Genomic DNA, 21,346 nt, shown 5'->3' with positions numbered 1-21,346 from the left:
CTTACACCATGTTTGAACATTCTACCTCAATTTGAAGGAGGGTTGTTTTGTTCCAAATTCTCAACTAATCAAATTGCTTATCGGTCTGCTTACCCTGACCAGAAAATGCTATAACAGACAGGCCGATGGACCCATTTCAATAGCCCCCAACTTTCTTCGGAAGGCGTAGGACAATTACAACGCAATAAAAATATGACCTAGTAGCATTTTGGGTCAACAACTGTGCATAAAAAAGAGGGGTGAGTTTGAATTTCAGTATGGAATAGCCATAGAACCACAGTTATTGTTATGATTCAAAATCTAGTGGGAAGGGCTAACGAGATTACGGTAACGGGTGCAGTAACGGTCAGTACAGAAAAATACCACTTTATTTCAATTAGTTTGAAATTACAAAGATTTGACTACAATAACATCGTTAGATCTGCTTACAAATAGTAAATACAGTAAATATCAATATTAATTCAATAACAAAAAAGTATATGTCTTAAAAATTAATCAATATGTCATAAAAAATGGAATGTATATTCAATATAAGAAATATAAATATAAATTCAACAGCAAAAAGTAATAATTTTATGTCTCTAAGTTATAAATTTATCAACCGGTCATAAAAAATGGAATGTATATTCAATAAAAAAAATATCAAAATTATTACAAAAAGCAAGGTCATGATTTGAAATAATGGAGTAAAATATCTTTTAAAATATATATTTTATTTTATTTCTAAAGTGATTTAAGTTTTAAAAACATCCAACTTAAAATCTAAGCAGCGATGCTACCAAGGCAAATGACAATATCATCTTTATTGACGAAATAATCTGCTTGGCATTACCATTACCACCAACTGTAGAGGGTGTAGGCCTGGCATTACCATTACCACCAACTGTAGAGGGTGTAGTTGGTTTAAGGGTAAGCTTACCATCACACTGAGAAAACATTCGTTTCATCTCCCTGCCTATATCGGATGAACCATAGACCACGTCCATGTAAGCTCTGGGGTCACCTTTCAAGCATGGATTATTATCCAATAAACGGAGACATTCTGTAGTACACGAGTTAAAGCACGTATTATTCAGGTCAACATAAAAATTATTTGTTTCTGGAGTTTGTCTGGTATACTTGGATACCTCACATCCCTCGAAAACGTTGCCATCCTCAATTGCGCAATAAGGGATGCTTCTAAAGCCCGTACAGAATAATTGTCTGACGTTTTCTTTCGGGTAGTAGGTCATAAATCCATAACACATTTCATCACTTGTTGCGTCTCCCCAATTAGTGACTGCATCTCTGTTCATAGAGTTAAAACCGCACGTAGTAGTAAGAACATCACCTGGCCGAACTTCAATGGGCGTTGAAAATCTGAATAAGATAGAACATTGACAAATACATGTTATTCCTGTTTTATCGACATATATAGTAAGGAAATTGTTACATGGTCAGAAAGTGTGTTCACAAGTGAGTCCGGGGCTGAACACCCATCTCGGGGCGCGAAGAACCTTTTAGATTTGTTCAATGCAAATACTCGCTGTACAAATGGTCTTACACTTTTCGCACGTAACGACATTATAAATATATGTTTATCTCAAATGAAATGAAAAACTGTTTGAAAGCCTGGAACTATGTATGATTGGATACTTACTCATGGACAAGAGGACTGTCGTAATTATACTTTTCATCGTTAGTAATGTCTATTATTCTTTTTCCGTCGCGAAAAAGTTCTATCTTCTGTTTGGCACCTGCAAATAATGTAAATTAACTTAATGATATAACCTTATTGAAATTTCAAACGTGTGCCAGTTGTATAACTGTAGTTTTTGTTTACAAAATGCAGCCTTATGGAGCCTTAAGTTCCCTTTGTATGACATATTTATTATTCATCTGAGGAGAAAATAACAACTTCGTGACACGTACAATTGCTCAGAAGGGAACCTTTAGGCCTTTAAATCATTGCCAAATTAACTGGGAAGATAGAATATCCAACAGATATCAAAAGGGGCACAATTACTACAAGTATTCTACGACCTCAACAATCAAAGCTGTAACGAATAGCTGTCTTAAAGAGCCTTTCATCTTCAACCTGTTTAAGTGCAAATGTGACCGACAATAATATCTAGATTCTAGACGATAATATTTATGATTTTGATAAATAGGCGAGATGCTTCTTCATACAACCCCGAAGTGTAGTTATGTATAAAGAATATCGCCTTTACGGAGATGCACTTTCTGGGTAATACTCGTCTATTTTAAAGGTGCAGTTCGTTCGATCTTTCATTTTCAGTATAACTGATACCATAACTATACTTCAGACTGTATAAGGCGACAAAATATTGCCATGGTAATAAACCACACATAAGGATACATTTTAAAAGGTTTAACAATGTCATCTCATTTTTTTTATCAATATCAAAGATGATGGACGCTGGTTGTAGGGAGGTTTATCTTTGAGGAAGAAATCGTGAAACCCTAGGAAACGTTTGAGTGGGTCGTAGACTGGCGATATGGGGAAGTAATTGACGCCAATGTCAATAGGTTTAAGTCTCGTGCATTCGTGTAATATGCAGCGTTACACCTTTATCTTACTAAGAGAAGTTGTACTGCACCCCGTTGTTATTTCCTTACTCGTGGTCCACGGAGATCCCCTCATTTCTTCACAGATGACTTTAATTATCACTCGGAAATCAATTCTTTTGCTATTCGAAAAATGAATTTTAAAACCGTTTACCTGTTCATCTTGCTCACCTATATAATGCATGTGGTTGAATGCAGACACGATATAAATTTTATCACTAAGCATGGAGCTGGTACAACTACTAGGACAGTAACCAGTTAATTCTGTATTCAGGGTCCGTGGTGGCACAACAAAACGCTCTGGACCAATAGTCCATACACCAGCATCATTTTCACGCCTATTACTTGTATAATGTACAATTATTCCAGATGAATCGGTGTAATCTGTTTTCAGAGTAGGATTGTTCCAGTGAAACTAAACAAAATGAACAACTGTTATATACATATGTGTGTGCATTTAACTTCTTATCGTACCAGTCATGGTCGTTAATACAAAACGTGAATAAATATGTATAAGTAACGACACTGGGGCAATTAAATACAGAATATCATTGTTTTCCGGAACAGGAAATCTAATATATTCGCGACTTTCGGTTTCATGTACAATGTAGGTGCAGAGAGACTATTTTCCATAGCTGTACTTACGACAGTTGGCTTAACAGAAACTATCACCAGCGCGAAGTGAATACATCCAATACGGTCATACGGAAAAATAAACAAAAAACAAACCGAATTATTATAATAACAGTGTGCAAGGACCACAGAAGGGCGGGACGATTTACCCAATACTATCCAATACTACCACATACCACCTCAATATAATGATGCAAAATGGCATTTTAATGGATTGTTTTTAAAACCATAATTGAACGAATATTTAACTAACTGACCTGTAAGGCCACTCTCTTAATTCCATTAGTTCCAATTCTAATACCAACTTTGTCATGTAAACATTCGCCTGAACTTCCAAGGGTCCAGATACTCAAGATTTGTCCACACTCTCTACTGGCTACCATTCCACATTCGTGAGGTGTTGATCTAATGTCATGAGTGTCTGAAGAAGAAACACAATATATATGTTTAGTTTAATAAAGTGCACACGGCCGCGTGAATAGGTCAATTGTCTTGCTACTTATTTGAATTTTTTTCAGTCGGTACGAAATATGCGTTTTGCGTTATATTATGAAATTGAATGAAATGGTGTTTAAAGTCCTAATTTTCTACACGAGGAAAGTTATAACCTGACAGCCACGTTTCTGTCTACTCTTCGTCGATTTCCAACTGTCGAAGGCTTATTTTACTAGCATGTTAACAGTTAATTCGTTCTACTTTAACTACTATACCAGGGGTATAGGCGCACTATATACAAATTTCCGATAACTATGTTCTACTTTAGTCAAATATTACACAACAAAAAATTGTGCGACTAAAAAACATAGAATGAAAAATACATTTAAGATACCTTCCCGCGTACAAACTGGGTGATTTGATGGATATATTTGGACTAAACACATATTCAAGGTAATTATTCTATTAAACTTTTGCTTCAAAACATTATATTTGCTATAAAAGAATATATTAAAAGAAGTCATGTTTATGTCACGTGACCTGGCTGGCGCGAAACCTACCCACGTCCTTTTCCGTGGTTTTTATCTTAGGAACTGTTGTATGTTTAAGTCCCTCACTTTATCCTAATCCGCTCACCATCAGGTTTATCAACATATAGATCAGACATCCTTTGACGTTACACGACCAGACATTCATAACCGTCCTGTATGCGCTCCATGGGAGTTTTTCGGGGAAAAACGAAAATCCAGAGAGAAAATATTTCATAAATGTTTTGAATATCTCACATTATAAAGTAAAACATTCAGTTATTTGGCTGTACATAGTGCCAATTGGTCCACATAAGTAGAATTCTACGACTCTAGTATGAACGGTTAACTATAACATATATTACCAGCAACCATTCAAATAAAATTTTGAACTCTACCAATTTAGAATGGAGGCTTAAATATTACACAATGCGCACGGGAAAAATAAGCAAATATTCAATTCTATGTATTATGTAATGGCTTACCACTTGAACATCCAAATATAACAGCATGGTGCATAACATTGACATTGTCAACAATAGGTTGAGTAGCTACCATATGATAATCTCCAGTATTATCCAATTCAAACTCCATACATATATAGGTTGTTTCTTGAACGGGTACTGGTGTAGATGGGAATTTCATCGTCATGTTCTTTACATCTGTATAGAATAATAATAAAATTATAATGATAAGGAAAGACTATCAACTCTATTTATCAGTAGTCAAAATGCATCTAAAGCATCGTGACAGCCATGATTATTCTTTTATGGCAATTCGGATACCAGACAACGACCTCAATATTACTAACTAGCATGATTAAAGCACAGCATTTTGTTGATCTAAATATATCCCGAAAGCCTTGCAATAAGACGAGGTTAATGTTAGTTTGTTAGCCAATTCAACGCTACCAAGAAGATATTACACCATGAGCATACCCTAACTTTTCGGAATAATATGAGGCACAGTCTCCGTAAGTTTATGACTTTGGTATGTTAAATAACACGTTTTGGGGTGAAGAGGGGCAAGTTGCACCACCCAGTAGATTCTGTTTGGAATATAGAAATAAAATGTTATCGAAATCAGTACAAGATGTGTCAATATCCACTATAATGTTTGAATTTTATTGAACAATGCTCGTTAGATAAAGTAGGTTTTCTTTGGATAGATTAGTTTGAATTAGTTTACTTACCTATTTCATTTAGTGCATTACAGATAAATTCATCACTTTTGCAGGCCTCGGACACCCAGGACAGTTGGTGTTGGCATTTTGGATCATTCCATGGCTCACAAACTCCTGAAATTAAGGCGCTCATCTGTAATACGACACAGAAAATATGATGTTTCTATGCATGTATATGGATTGTGAGATTTTTAGTAGGATATGCAATAAAGAAAACATCAATAAGGAAATCAGTAGGTTTATTTATGAATCTCGATCGACATAATCTTTTTATATATATACAATAATATTTCATTCATAAATGAATGAATAGGATTGAAGAACAGGAATAGGATTGAAGAACAGGAATTGCCTGTGTAAGCCCTTTCCTTGCCAGTGATAGCTATTGTACGCTGACAAATGGAAATAGTCGGGCACTTTGACTTGCTCATAAACTAATTCAAAGAGTTAATATTCCACGAAGAGTATCCATAAACCTTGGTGTCCAGACAAACTTCATCCGTATGTTATTTTCAAAGGGATAAGGGTATTTTAGGCCATAAATGACAACTGGCGTATTGACAAAATAAGGTATAATATCATCCATCCTATGTGATATTTAAAGCGTGTTGATGAGATCGTATGAACTATTCTTATTTCAAATGGCCTTTGGAATATAATTATTGTAAATGAATTGATAAACAGATTTTATATATACATAAGGTCCACCGCGTTGTTTTCTGTCGAGAATCATCCTCTATCACTAAGTCATCGGGAATAAACTCAATAAAAATCTGGTGGCTGTTGATCAAATGTTATACCTGGGTGCGATAAAGTTGCACTTTCTGGAGATGGCTGGCCCGCCACCCAAGAACAATTTGGATCACCTAATTCGTAACCATTTGTTTTACCATCACCATCAGAATCTTTCGCACACAATTCTTTTGTCCATGTCTATAAATAAAAAAACGAGCAAAGAAAATTAAGGCAGTAATCGATAGGGTTCAAAACATCATACGCGGTAAGAAATTGGTTATAAAGTCTAGAGAGTGTGGAGGTGTCCCTAAGTGAGGGGGGGGGGGGTCGGGAAAAACATAAAAAGGGTCTGGGGTTGATTGCCAATACATACGCAGGTAATCAACTAAAATGCATTTTGGTGTAAGTATACGAAAAGGAAACGGGTTTCTTAGTGGAGTACTACTGTAGATTTTATTTGATTTTGATGAAATAATACCATGTATGTATAGAAAAAAATATATCTTGATTGCACCATGTAATGTCGAAATATCTTTTTAACTGTGGTTACATCGAAATCTGTTTTTAACACAAAAAGAATGGACTGTTTGTATGGAAGACCAAACAGCTTTTTATTCAGTGTTCTTAATTCTTAGTTCTTAATTCATCATAGTCCTTAATTCTTATTTCTTCATTTGTTGTCGTATTTCGACATTTGTACACTGAAATTAACATTTGTATTTTAAATTCAATATTTGTTTTACAAATCAGACACTTGTCATACCAGATTTGTAAAATGCATTTTTGTTTAATTTAATTTTATATTAATATAAAGAGAAAATTTATTTTAGTAAATCAAAGAAATAATCTACATTTTCATTTCATCATAGACATACAACGAAAAACAAATTTCTAAATACAAATCTCCAAACACAAATCTTGCAAAACATTTCTCCAAAAACATTTCTTCTTTAACATTTCTACAAAAACATTTCTCGAAATTCATCGAACCGGAACTTTATGACTACTTTCAATTTATTTTCTTTCTCGAAGGCCAGGCCCGATTACACTGAAAAAAAAACTTGTGTTGGATCTCAACACAAGTACTTGTGTGAAAATTATTCTACACAAGTTATGTGTTGTTTTGTATTGCATTAACACAAACTTGTGTTCTTTTTAATGCATTAACACAAATCTTGTGTTTTTTCCATATAATTAACACAAGTAATGTGTACCGTCAACAAATTTTTTTTTTTTTAATTTGAACTCCATACAAAGTCTTAATCCGGGGGTCCACAAGTAAGAGAAAGGTATTTTTTACTCAGACAATATAGCCAGACAGACTTGAATGCTAATTGGTGTTAAGATGTCTGTAGTTAAAATAAAATTGGGCCCAATAAACTGGTAGATCAAAGGCCTGTTGAGCGCTCATGCCCGGTGTGATTTTAACAATTGACTCAAAAAGCGTTGACAAGAAAATAAGTAAAACTGTTATTGAATGTGATTGGTTGATAAAATCAACGTACTATAGGCTACATTTTGTCTGCGATATCATCTCGGTGGAAGCGGACATTAAATGAAGTGATTTCACACAATTAATTTAACATTTAACAACGTGCTGAAATGATTTTGGAGCAGTGATATGTTTGACAAATGTAAGCTAATGGTCACATAGAATACAAGACCGCAGGTTTGTGAATATTTATATAAAAAAAATAATTCCATGTATGTAATTTAGCATCGATATTGTTTCTCTGTATAATATTAGTATTTCGTTTCCTTAAAAAAAACTCCAACAATTTAAACCGGAAGTTCATGTTTATAATATGGCGCGGTCAGGAAAAAAATTTCGGCATGTTATTATCAAATCTGTTCAATTTTTCTGAAATCATGCTTAATTAACATTAGTTGTTCGGCGCTACGATGTTGTTCAAATACTTACATTACAGAATCACATTATGATTAAAGCAGAAACGGCTCGACTTGAACCAGCAGGTAAGAAGAATCTGTTTTGAAATTATATCTTGGGAGGTTGGATTGGCGATGGAGACCCGATTGGCGGCCATTTTGATTCTTGTTTCATGATTTTTTTTATATTATAACAATTTTGCCAAGAGTAGACATAAACGCGGGCACAGACTAGAAAAAAATCTTTTTACACTTTTGTGTTAGTTGAATTGTAATCTAATTTATGTTTAAAAAAACAACCTTAAATCTAATAAGCAGACGGAAGATATGGACGAACAACAAAAAGAAGTTATGGAGGTCCCAACAACTGAACCTATGGAAGTAGAAGAATCGCTTACAGCCGAAACCCGATACGATGTGCCAGTTCCGGTCATGGAGTCCTCCATCTCAGACGATGCCGACGATGTCCGGCAACAGTAATCCAAGATGGTGATACATACCAACCAGGCTTAAAGAACCATCTTCACCCAGCAGAACCCGGTATACAGACGGCTACCAAGATAAAAGTTACAGTAGGTTTAAAAATTATATATCATTTAAATTAAAAATTTATATATGTGTGTAAATAAATAAAATATAAATAAACCAATAATATATTTGTAGTTTAATATGTTTTATCTTATCATTACAGGCAAAGCATGAAGCCAAAGGAAATGTTTTTACCAAGTCATGTTCCTCAATAGCGGAGAGAGTTTTATCCAGTGTCGGTTCTGCAGAAGAACCCATTCATAGCAGACCACCCATGGCAGCACTTGTAAGGTCGCTACAAAGAACCCGACAGACTCTGCGACCAAAAGATCCCACTGACGTGTCGTCAAGCGTAAGTACTCATGCAATTAAATACCCATGTATATAAGAATTTATTAACATGTAATTAAATGTACAATTTTATTTATTTATTAACATGTAATTAAATGTACTTTTTTATTTTTTTTTTTTTGTTTTAGCTTGACGAAGATTTCATTGATCATAGTGCACCGGGATTTTATCAAAAAAGAGTAAAAGTTGGGGAAAGGCGCCATCACATTTTTTGTACTGATAGACAGATGCAACTACTCGCACGCGCAAAAACTTGGTATATGGATGCAACTTTTCGGGTGGTGAACAAGCCATGGTCTCAGCTGTTTTCCATCCACGCCTTCATTAAGACTGGAGAGACCACCCGACAGTTACCATTGGTGTTTTGTGTAATGTCGGGTAAAAGCCAAGACGACTATTATAAGGTAAATAGCACTTACTGATTGAATTACTATTAATAGTAAAAAAGGACTATTATTTGGGACCTTGAAATTGTCACAAATGGGTCGCACTAACAGCGACATTTGTTTCAGGCATATTTGTTTCATCGGTGACACGTCTGGTGTCATGTGAATGCAACGACAACAGCCTGGTTGATTGATTTGTTGATTGGAGTTCAGATGTCTACATTAAAATCGACCACTTTCAGGTTGCCGTATTCACGGCCAGGCAAGACCGACTTGAAATTTCTAGAAATTTTTCTGGGGGAGACAGGCCCCAACAAATCCCCCGACGGTGCGTTTCACGACTTTGGCGCAAGACGGTGACCTTGAAGAGACGTCGAAAACCATTTAATAGACATAGTAAAAGTCATATCTTACGAGATTATCGCTGGTCTTGTCATATGACCAGTTTGTGTTTGAAAAATTTAAAAAGAAATTATTTATTCTCCCACCATTAAAGCACACTAATTACGAAATATCGCTCTCAGAAACTTCATGGTTTCTTTTGCAATTTGTTTGGGGTAAGACGTTATATAAATAATATCAATCTGTCTACCACAAAAATTTAACAGATACAAATGCATGTTATTCCACAGGTAGACAGACAGGGCCTCCTTTGAAGGGACTCAGTGAAGGGAACGCGGTTGGTTTAGAGTTTGTCTGACCCCTTTGAATATTTGCGTCTCATCTCCAATGAAAACAATCATGTTGCTCTCATGCTGTTCTCAACCAGAATCAAACATATATCGTACCCGAGATTTGTTAGCATGTTCCACACAACCCAACATTTATCGGCACCGGGATTAAGGGTGTATATCTTTGTTTCTAACGCTTATTGGGAATACGCCACGGAAACTACAATAAAAACTTATTTACAAAAACATTTTAAAGAGTGAAAACTGACATATTTCAAGCTTTACTGTATTTAAAGAAATAATTTAAATCAGCCGGCTGAAACCCCGTCTCCGCTATTTGTTCAGTCATTCTTTAGGTATAGTGCCAGTTTCCACCGACAATGATATTGCAAACAAGTGTCCAATCTATAAAAGCATACATTCCTACAAAATGTTTCTTTAGTCAAGTGAAACAATAAATTCATAACTATGCGAGGGTGTGGTGAGTAAATTCGTGGTAACAAGTCTGAAAAGGCTAATGTGACATAGAACAAGGTCACATTGATGTTGACAAATACGTAAGACGATATGAACATCAACTAAAAAGATATGTAATGTGATTCAGCTACAAGGTGATATATGCATATATGCAGCATAGATAATTAAAACTTCTATTCAAGTTAAACCAACTGTATCTATTTATTTAAGTCTTACGTCGAGCTGAATACATTTTATGATTTATTGTCATCTATTGGTGGTTAACAGTGTGTAACTAAAAACTAAAATTGGATCTTATTATTGCCAATGATATAATGTACATGTAATAGCAAGTGTATATATATTTTTTGTTCAGTCTGTACACAGTAACATATCTGAGAACCATATTATTATCATTTCTGCCCAAGGCTCCCAGTGCCTTATAGTTAGCAGTGATACAAGGCAATTACCAATTTTCCATGTTCTTGGCCCGAAGAAATAAAATAATAAAAGTCAAGTTTTTATTATTATGCAAGTGGAAAAATACAATTATTCATAGTATGATTTGAATAAATACAACTGATTTGAAGTTGGAATTATTATTTGTCTAAGATGACTGGGCATTTACAAATTGAAATAGCTACTCTTCATCAAGAAAATACATGAATATTTTTCCCAATTCACCTGGATTTTATTGTAGGTCTTTGTACGTAAAATAGCTTTATTTAACGTCCGCTACCACCGAAGTGATATTGCAGAAAATTAACAAATTCGGATTCCCTTTTAAAGGAAATTGACTGCACTATCGCTGGATTGTATTATATAGGTCATGTCAGTTTTTTTCAAAATGGCGCCCAGAACACAAAACAAACATTGCAATTCAAGGCGGACTGGTGTCGAGGCTGTATCCTAAGAATGATTTTTTGAATATTTAATCACACAGAAACACAAGTATGCACATGCAGTTATGATATAATATTAAATTAGCTTACCTCAAATACCTCGAAATATACTGTTTGGTCAGTTTGTCCGCCCGCCATATTTCTATTAGTCACACATCTTCGGCCAATTAAAATGGACGTATATTTTGTTTTAACCGAAACGAAAAATTTGCGTTATAAATAGTAAACGAGCTTGATTGACCGACCACTGCTAATGTTTTTTCGTGAAACGGTATAACTGCAATCAACACACGGCCGCCATTCTCGAAGATTGACAACTCACGTTTTTCCTCATCCACCAAAGAACCGTTAGGTTTCTTTGAACATACTGTAATAACATTGGGATTATCAGTTAATCAGCTTTAATTATCCCGCTTTGTTGCCATTTCTTATATTTTCCACAAAAAAACTTTGCCTTGTACGCACTAATTTATCAATTGGTATTGCCATCTACGACAAGCATGTCAACGTGCAGCTCACGGATTATCGTTAACAATTTCTAGGGGCTTGTAAAAAAAGATTGCATGTCGTGTAAATATTTATTTTGTTTTTTGTGTAGGTCATTTTCAAATAAATTCATCAGCATATTATTCGTTTTAAATAAATATAAAACTTTTATGAGAAACGATGATTATCAAAGAACCGTTAGTGCAACTAATGTTTTATCGTTTGGTTGAGCCTTTTACTAACCACGTGTTTCATGTTAATAAATATTTTCTTTCGTGTTTTGAATTGGCCTATTTCTAATAAATTATCCCGAGTCCCAAACGTCGTTAACCCGAGTCCCAAACGACGTATACCAAAGTCCCAAACGTCGTATACCCGAGTCCCAAATGTCGTGGTCATATTTTTTTGAGTCCCAAATGACATGTAATCCGTTGTTCAACCTCTGTGAGTCTGTGTAATATTTAATATTAGGCCCCATTTTTGCCTGATTCAGTCACAGTTAATAAATAACGGAACTAGAATCAGCCTGTGGAAGTTTCTCTATAGTTTTATTATTTTTTCCAGTCAGTTATGATATGTGACTCTTTCCACCTTCCAGCAATAATTATTGAGAATTTACCAAGGACTCCATTGGCATTGAATCGAAGAAAAACAGGTAAAAATTTCAATTAATTTTTATATTTTCTATTTTTTTTTTTTACCAATGTCCTACAATGATTAGTGTAGGTGAACATACAATCCAAAATAAAGTATTTATATGGCACTTACATGCAACAGAGAGAGAGAGAGAGAGAGAGAGAGAGAGAGAGAGAGAAATGACATATACAAGGCCTTACATGTACTTGTATTTGAAGAATCAAGTAGTCCATGCTGTGCCTATATGCATACCGGTAATCAACTACGACGAGGATTAGCCTACTTCCGTTTCCACCATTTCCCTGCACACTGTCTCATTCTACATGTATTAAAAATTGGTATGTTACTGTAATATTAATTATGCGCGAACCTACATGTAGAGTTGTTGCAAGATGGGTCCTTATATCTACTAAGCCTACAGACGCTAGGTCGTTTCGGGAAAAAGGACAGCTAAGGTTAAATTTAATATGAATAATTCGCTTGCGGGTATGGGTATTTAGCAAAAGGAGGAAACAAAAGGACCCAGAGATTAGAGAAGGTATGCTTCAATTTAATATGAATAATTCGCTTGGCGTAGGGGTGCATGTATTTAGAAAACGGAGGAAACCGAATGACCCAGCGAAAAAACTCAAGAGATTGGACAGGCGACTCTACTCCTTGAAATTGAAACCATGCCACTTAACACAATGACAGACCCTGTGATTTCATGCGCATGCATTACCTACTAGACCATTCCCCCCAGCCCCACCCCATATCGAATAAAAGTATGACTTATTTCAAATATGATATTTACATATAAAGAAAGCAGAGAGACTTCAATCTTACTAGAAAAATACTAGATTGCCTGAAATGAAATGGGGTTTAAAGACAACGTCCTACTGGTCAGCTCCGACTGGTCTAATGCATTGTGCTAAGTGAAAATGTTTGTCTGGGCAGCGACACTATGGCCTACTCTCATACCGAATTCAAACTGCCAAGAGAACTTTTATGTGTACGCCAATGTGTACATTGGATCTCGGGGGAAACCACTCTGCAAAATCAAGATGAGCTTTCTCGGTCAACCCCAAGAGATAACCTGTGGCCTCCATGCTAGTGTGCCAGCACCTAATTTACTCAGTCACCATGGCCGTCTTCTAATTACTGCGACAGTGAAACCATGTGACAAACAAGGATTATTAAGATAGACTTTTACGGCTTAGGTAGTTCCTTGGGATTAAAACTTTTGATACATATAGATACATTAGTTTCAATTTCATATCACACAGTTTGTATATATGGTAAGGTAGCTTTAATCGTAAATTACATATCATGTATTTATTTTTTCAGTTTCAATATTGGATGTATATGCAAATCACCCAGAAAAAGATCATGTAATTACAAAAGAAATTATAAAAGAAAAAAATGGAAGAAGAAATGGCTGGAAAAAATGATGATAGAGCAGCTTTTTCTTGGTGGGTAACTATTCAATTCTAATAGAAAAGATTGTTATGCTATTTTGAAATCTAAAATTCAGTTTAGTATAGTAAAACTGTACACGTCATGTATGAGCAGAGACAGAATCTTAGTTATATGTAGATATCACTGTCTCATCTGTGGCAAAGCAAACCAACACATGAAACAAAACAAATGTAATTAAATTAACATTTTTTTAATTAATCAAAACTGTCTAGTCAATTTAAGCCAACTAATACATTGCCAATTTTTTTTTCAGTTACCCACCTCGGAAGATCAAGTTGGAAAGGGCTATTGATATTGTGGAGACGTTTTCTCACAGATCTTGCTTATCAGACAAAGACTATGTAATTACCATGCATATTTGCTTTTTAAATCAGGAACTGGTTCTATACACTTGGTGGGGGGGGTTGGATGGACGTTAAACCCCATTTCTCTCTCTCTCTCCTAAATATTGAGATTTTTGTTTACTTTTAAACTGCATATATTCAAGGTACCAGGAGCTTTTTATGGCTCCCGTACAATTTTATAAACCTGAAGGACTGTACCTTTTGAATATTAAGCCATCAAATTATTTTATAATTTTGAAAATGAAATGAAATGGGGTTTAACATCCTACTGTTTTGCTCATAAATTGGGCTAATGAAGACGGGCATACGCCATACAGTGTGCTATGAAGGGAATTTTGCCCGGGCAGCGGCGCTACAGCCTACTCTTATATCGAATTCCAATTGCCAAGGAATCTTTTACGTGCACGCCAATGTGTACACGGGACCTCGGTTTTTCGTCCCATCCGAATGAAGACGGGCATACGCCATACAGTGTGCTATGAAGGGTATTTTGCCCGGGCAGCGGCGCTACAGCCTACTCTTATATCGAATTCCAATTGCCAAGGAATCTTTTACGTGCACGCCAATGTGTACACGGGACCTCGGTTTTTCGTCCCATCCGAACGACTAGACAGCTGCCCTTGTCAGGTCCTCCGTCCTGTATCACTGACAAGGTGAAAACACGCAAAATGTAAGTAACATATATATTTGTATTTTTAATCAGGAAGTACTTCTATACACTTGCTTGGTAATCTAGTTATTCTTCTTGGGGAATGCCTAGGACTCTGTTGTTTCAAGTACTTGGCATGCTTGATTTTTGCCAATCACATCCATTAAGTTGCGATAGGCCCTACATGTATGTGTATTTTTACAGTAAATAGCAGTAAAATAATGATGGACAGTATTTTACTTTCAAATAGATTTCAATAGATTTGAAAGGGTAATATCCAATTTGTTGTCAATGGAAATAAAATAAGAATGGGTCCAAAAATAATTAGACATTGCCAAGTAAATAGGTGCTGCCATGATGTAGTAGGGAATCTGGATTTGCAGACAATACATGTATGAAAGGGTGAATAGTTGACCTATTATGAGACTTCAGTCCCAAATCTCAAGACTTTTTTCTGACTTCTAACTCATTTGATTTGAGCATAATAATCTGCCTGGGTCTGTAACTGGACAAGACACAATAAGCATTACGCAAAGTTGAAACGAAATAGAGACTCGGTCTCGATGTGGCAAAATAAATTGTTTATTTAAACGTTGTGAACCATAGAAAGTATTCTTATTGCCTACTTTTTATTTTTTAGGCTGGAACACCATTGAAAGAGTATTTGCTGTATGATAACAACAAGAAAACCCAAGCATCAATTTATTTTATACTTCTGGGAAAGAATGCATTTGACCCAATTTTTAAATATTTATTTTTTGTTATTAATGTTAACTTTTCTTCCAAAACACAATTAGATTTTAATTCTCTTCAGAAATGTATGTATAATATAGCAAGTAAAGTGACATATAAATCACTTAGAATTTGGTCAGAAATCATAAAGTATTTAATAGGCATTACTAGAAACCAAATGTAGATCAAATACACCCGGAATTACAAAAAACCTTGACCTACATAAAGGTGACTTTCCCTTGCTTATGAAATGAAATACGGTTTAGTATCCTACTTTTCTGTGTTCTTAGAGTGATTCTGCCCTACACCCTACTCTTATATAAAATATTGCAACTGTCAAGGGTTCTTTAACGGGAACCCGGGGGGGGGGGAGGCAATGATTAACACGCACACATTTGATCAGGAAGTCTGTCATTGAGTGGGGATGGTTTCGATTCCGGGAATGGGGGAGGGGGTGGTGGATGGCCGAATGGTAAGCACGTGCGTGCGGTATCATACGGCCTGTCATTGAGTCAACTGGCGTGGTTTCGAATCCCCGGTTGTACGTGACAAGGACTAGGGTTGCCTGTCCAATCTTGTGGGTTTTCTCCGGGACCTCTGGTTTCCTCCCACTGCTAAAGACCCCTATGCGCAACGAATTATTGAAATAAAATTAAACCATATGTTAATCCCGAAATGACCTAGTTTGTGTCAAGTGGACGTTAAACCCCATTTCTCTCTCTCTCTCTTTCGATTCCGGGCTTGTACCCAATTATCCCTTGCCATATCCAACACTACTGACAAGTGGGAACTATGCCGGAAAATCCAGTTGAAATTTCTCGGCCAACACCTTATACTCACTGAACCACTGTGGCTTATGACTTGTGATTGTATATAAGTTTTTTGTACATATGATATTTTTTTATTTCAATCCTGTAATATTGATGCTTTGCTTCTTTTATTTACAAAATATTCATTTTGTTTGGGTTTTTTTTTTTTAATGAGGAAAAGGTTTTACATCATTTTATTACTCCTGCAAAATAGTGCATTTTTCTTTTGTTAGTTTTCTGTGTATATTTGTTATTTCTATATGTCTCACTAGGTGGGTAAGACGCTAGCTCGCTAGCCTGGAGGTCGGGTGTTCGATCCCTGCATTGGCCGAGAAAGTTCATCCAGATTTTCCGGCGTGGTTCTCCCTTGTCAGTGATGCAGGACGGAGGGGCTGACAAGGAAAGCTGTCTAGTCGTTCGGATGGGACGAAAAACCGAGGTCCCGTGTACACATTGGCGTGCACGTAAAAGATCCCTTGGCGCTGTCCGGGCAAAATTTCCCCCATAGCACACTGTATGGCGTATGCCCTTCTTCATTAGCCCAGGTTAGGAGCAGAACAGTAGGACGTTAAACCCCATTTCATTTCATTTCATTTCATACATGTCTCACAAATCACTTGTAGTGTGATTTTGTAGCACTTTTCAGTTTTTGAAATTGTTTCAATTTAGTGCATAATTAATCTTAGTGCTTGGTTTGGATGTTATTAAATTTAGATATTATTTGAATTATATATTTTGGAGTATGGGGTAGGGATACTGTGTACATATCTTTATATTCTCAGTTCTTGTTTTGGGGTAAAGAACAATTTATATAGCTATTTTATATTTTGTGATAGGTAAAGTGTGTGGGGTTAAGAACAATTTAAATAGCTATGTTATATTTTGTGATGGGTAAAGTGGGGTGTGTGTGTGGGGGGGGGGGGTCAATATATATAACACAATATAATTAGTATTAGAATTCTCTGTTTTTCTGTTAACATTTCAAATATCTATTTAGTTTTGATGTATTAATTTACTTTTTCCTATGATTTTATGAATAAATAATAATCTTACAAAAACAAAAAAAAATTTTGTTTCCTTCTTTTATCAAACTTTACAGGTCTAACAGAGCAAAGAGATGGGTCCTGCATAAAAAGGTTGCTATACTGTATATAAATTGGGGAAAAACACAACACAAGTTTTTGTGGATGGTTATACACAAGTTTGTATGAAACCACACAAGTTTCAGAAATTTTAACACAAGTTTCAGAAATTTCAACACAAGTTTCAAAAATTTCAACACAAGTATTGTGTAGATTTTCACACAAGTTTGTGTTGTTTGATAAATTTTAACACAAGTTTTGTGTTGTTTCAACATTTAACACAAGTTTTGTGTTGTTTCAACACAAGTTTGTGTTGTTAAATAGAGACACCTTACTTGTGTTGAAAACAACACAAGTTTGTGTTGTTTCAACACAAGTTTTTTCAGTGTAGCCATACCACGCACGTGATTTTACCAAAGCGGTCATCGAGAGATTTTTCTTATTGTTAGGGTGACCCACCATAAATAAATATCTCCATATATCTCGACAATTACGCCACAATATTTATATATATGCCAAGCCTCAAATCAGTTTCAAACAATTAGAGTCACTAAATAAACGATCATGTTGTACTTAATAAGCTATGACCATTAATCACGTATAAATAACAGACTGAAAACTGGTTCCAAGAGTCGTCCATAACATCCAGACACTTTTGAGTAAAAGATAGGTTACGTGCCCTTGTTTTGAAATTAGTCTCGCTTAACCAGTCTATCGACCATTCTACGTCTGATTGACAGGTCGGGATAATCAAGACTACTTTTTTACGAAACATAACAGAAAGCTAGAACAAGAAATTGAATTTAGAAATAAGCACGTTAGGTAGCTCAACAATCGTTTTAAGAAGCTTGTAAAAGTAAAATGAAACTACTGCTAGTATCATGTTCCTGCCTAACCCGAGTGATTCAGAGATATTATTTGTACTAAACCAAAAGATGCCGCTCTTAACGGTACAGTTAATGATAAAGCGATTTAAAAAATGAAACGAACGTAATTTCTAAATCTGCTGTAATAATCAAGAAGCTTAATTTTACTGCTATTCAAAATCGTCAACAATAAATTTTTTACGGCTGTAATAGTTGATAGATTTGTAGAGAATTGCACGTGCCATGGCTATTTATAGTATCATACTGTCAGAAAGTTTGTCTCGGCACGGCGAATGTGCACGCTTCAGTGGTAGTCTCGAACTACCAGCGGTGGACTGTATTTCTGTGAGTACATGGGTCACCCTATTATTGTATATATGCTTGCTCGATTCTCCTTTATTGTATGGTGAATTGTTGTATACAAGGTTGATTTCCGCTCATGTCGTCATAATATTCCGGTTCGATGGATTTCGAGATATGTTTTTGAAGAAATGTTTTTGGAGAAATGTTTTGCAAGATTTGTATTTGGAGATTTATATTTAGAAATGTGTTGTTCCAGATTTGTTTTTCGTTGTATTTCTCTGATGAAATGTAAATGTAGGCTTAATTTTTATTTTCTAAAATAAATTTTATCTTTATATTGAAATATAATCAAAATACATTTTACAAATCTGATATGACAAATGTCTGATTTGTAAAACAAATATTGATTTTAAGATACAAATGTTAATTTTAGTATACAAATGTCGAAATACGACAACAAATGAAGAAATAAGTACTATGAATTAAGAAATAAGGACTAAGAACACTGAATAAAAAGCTGTTTGGTCTTCCATATGTTTGGCTTTTATAAGTAATTTAGCAGATGCCCCCTGTCTATGCTTCCAGGGGAGCCACGGTCTCTAAGTGAGTAAGACGCTGACCCGCTATCCTGGAGGTCGCAGGTTCGATCCCGGTGTTGACCGAGAAAGTTCATCGGGATTTTCCGGCGTGGTTTCCCTTTGTCAGTGATGCAGGTCGGATGGCCTGACACGAATGGATGTCTAGTAGCTCGGATGGGACGAAAAACCGAGTCACGTGTACACATCTGCGTGCACGTAAAGGATCCCTTGGCAGTTGGAATTCTATATAAGAGTAGGTCGTGGCTACTAATTTCCAAAATATAGAAAGCCTGTCAAACACACGCGATGAGCCAACAGCCTAATTTCGAACATATATGGGCGGAATCAGCCATCAAATAACAAAACACATGCCCTTAAAATATGGCTGAGTGAAAATTTAATCCAATTATTTTTTAAATAATATACATAAGGCTTGTTTAAGTGGAAATGAGTAATCTGTCTGTAAACATACAAATTGTTAAATATACATACTAATTTCGAATTTGTTTTTTACTTGCTACCCTCTTGAATAATACCATTTGTTTATATCCCGATACGTTCTCTTACGATGAACTAAAACGAAGTTCACACATGCTGTAATTTGAGGAATTTTTACTTGCCTGTTCTCTACGATGACCCTTGATGGAAGACACTGACAATTTGTTGGCCAAACAAATATTAGAGAAAATTAAACAGAAACGGGTGTGGGATAAACTCCTTATTTCTTGCATATAATATAATATACTATAGCATAATATATACATCTATTAAATTTGAATAGTGTCATTACACTAGATGAACTGTGGGATATATAATCTCATAAATAGAGTTAATCCCCCGTTTTACCATCTTCTTTACCCCGCACATTCCAAGAAGCGTTCGTCACGTATATACAACAGCGTACATCGATTAAAACCCACCTCCTCCCACTAGACATTATCTGTAATTGTTTTGTCCATGTTACTCCTGCTTCGCTTTATATTTTTGAGGTGCCCCGATAGTTTGGCTTCATTTTAAAGACAAAGATTACTTTTCATTCGGCCGGCAATATTTCTACAAGCAGGTGGCAATGGCACGCAAACAAACATTTGAATTAATAACCTTTTCATTCCTCTTAATCACTCGAAATTAATTATTTTGGAACTTATTGTTCGCGGAATTTGCCATATGTGACATATATATGGAAAATTTGAAAATTGTTGATTAATATAAACCGCCAATACTATTCGTATTTTAAAAGTATATAAAAACTTTAAATATAATATTTTGTATTCAATCGTTCTTGTTATAAAATACTAAAGGCAATAAACAAGACTTTTAAGGTAGTTTAAGAAGAGTTATTTACCCCTACATTTGATTATCCCCCTTTTATAAATATGGATCTTATTATAGAAATTAGGCCTAATACTTATCATCAGGTTAATGTTAATTTTTAAATTGATTTTCCGTTTTATAAGCAGTCGTGGGATATATCACCTTTTTATTGCATGCAAAATATGTTAGGCGATTGAATATCGAAAAGGTCAGCTTTAAGGGTCATCAAGCGGATGTGTTGCCCTATAATCTTTAATGACCCCTAGGATTTCATGTATCCAAAAAGGAAATATAACATCTCACCGGTCAATTAATACACTACAAATCATGCATGATTGGTTAGTAAATGGTTAGTAATAAAAAAGATATGACACTTTATAAATACCCCACCCTTTTTAATTTTGAAATTTTGTGGAAAGGGTTAATTTTGTACCCTTTATTAAAACATTAACGTTAGCGTCCGCACTTGCCAGACACGGCTCTACATGATATACCTTGCTGCGGTGGATGCTTGTCACAGTTGTGTAATATTTATACAAGCGGTTGTAATGCAACATACGCCCACATTTTGCAAGAGATAGACAGAGAACGAGCTAAAAAAAATTATGTGCTTTTTGTACACTCAGGGGCCATAATTCAGGAAGTTACGGTCAGATATGCGCGAATATCCGAATGAACCGAGATCTTTTGGTTATAAACATATTTTTAAAAAAATTTTGAAATCGGTGACAATTAACAATTGTGACTTCTAGAGGGTCCACAACTTTGGTATTACACACTTTTACACTATTTGCGTACAAGGACCGACCATTTTTCACGCAATTCTA

The 21,346-nt window shown here is 35.3% G+C and overlaps 1 protein-coding gene and 2 long non-coding RNA genes across 6 annotated transcripts in view; 2 read left to right on the top strand and 1 right to left on the bottom strand.

Annotated features, from left to right (window-relative positions):
• Nucleotides 1-350: 350 nt before the first annotated feature.
• The window catches only part of LOC126828491 (tyramine beta-hydroxylase), a 33,236-nt gene continuing 12,240 nt past the window's right edge, over nt 351-21,346 (bottom strand). The window contains exons 3-10 of one of the 2 annotated variants that reach the window (XM_056102072.1): nt 6,147-6,279; nt 5,356-5,460; nt 4,649-4,825; nt 3,459-3,622; nt 2,740-2,983; nt 1,640-1,736; nt 899-1,359; nt 351-859 (exon numbers count right to left, since the gene is read on the bottom strand). In XM_056102072.1, coding sequence (XP_055958047.1) covers nt 756-859; nt 899-1,359; nt 1,640-1,736; nt 2,740-2,983; nt 3,459-3,622; nt 4,649-4,825; nt 5,356-5,460; nt 6,147-6,279 — 1,485 coding nt within the window. In that variant the 3' untranslated portion in view covers nt 351-755. Of the gene's footprint in view, nt 1,360-1,639; nt 1,737-2,739; nt 2,984-3,458; nt 3,623-4,648; nt 4,826-5,355; nt 5,461-6,146; nt 6,280-21,346 lie in introns of both variants that reach the window. The other variant, XM_056101953.1, reaches the window with a different exon arrangement.
• LOC130013637 (uncharacterized) lies at nt 7,477-8,424 on the top strand. Of its 2 annotated transcripts, none has more exons than XR_008788870.1 (3): nt 7,477-7,750; nt 8,010-8,055; nt 8,287-8,424. It is a non-coding gene; the product is annotated as an uncharacterized LOC130013637 (long non-coding RNA). The 2 variants fall into 2 exon arrangements; XR_008788910.1 differs by having other exon boundaries at nt 8,284-8,295.
• On the top strand, nt 8,429-15,951 carry LOC126828551 (uncharacterized). 2 transcript variants are annotated; one of them, XR_008788784.1, is made up of 7 exons: nt 8,429-8,540; nt 8,660-8,848; nt 8,976-9,251; nt 12,347-12,403; nt 13,711-13,835; nt 14,096-14,183; nt 15,476-15,951. It is a non-coding gene; the product is annotated as an uncharacterized LOC126828551 (long non-coding RNA). The 2 variants fall into 2 exon arrangements; XR_008788813.1 differs by lacking the exon at nt 12,347-12,403.

The sequence above is a fragment of the Patella vulgata genome, chromosome 1, assembly GCF_932274485.2.
Source record: "Patella vulgata chromosome 1, xgPatVulg1.2, whole genome shotgun sequence".
Classification (NCBI taxonomy): Eukaryota; Metazoa; Mollusca; class Gastropoda; family Patellidae; genus Patella; species Patella vulgata.
Note: the sequence above shows the minus strand (reverse complement) of the source record. Positions and strands in the feature narration are given on the sequence as shown.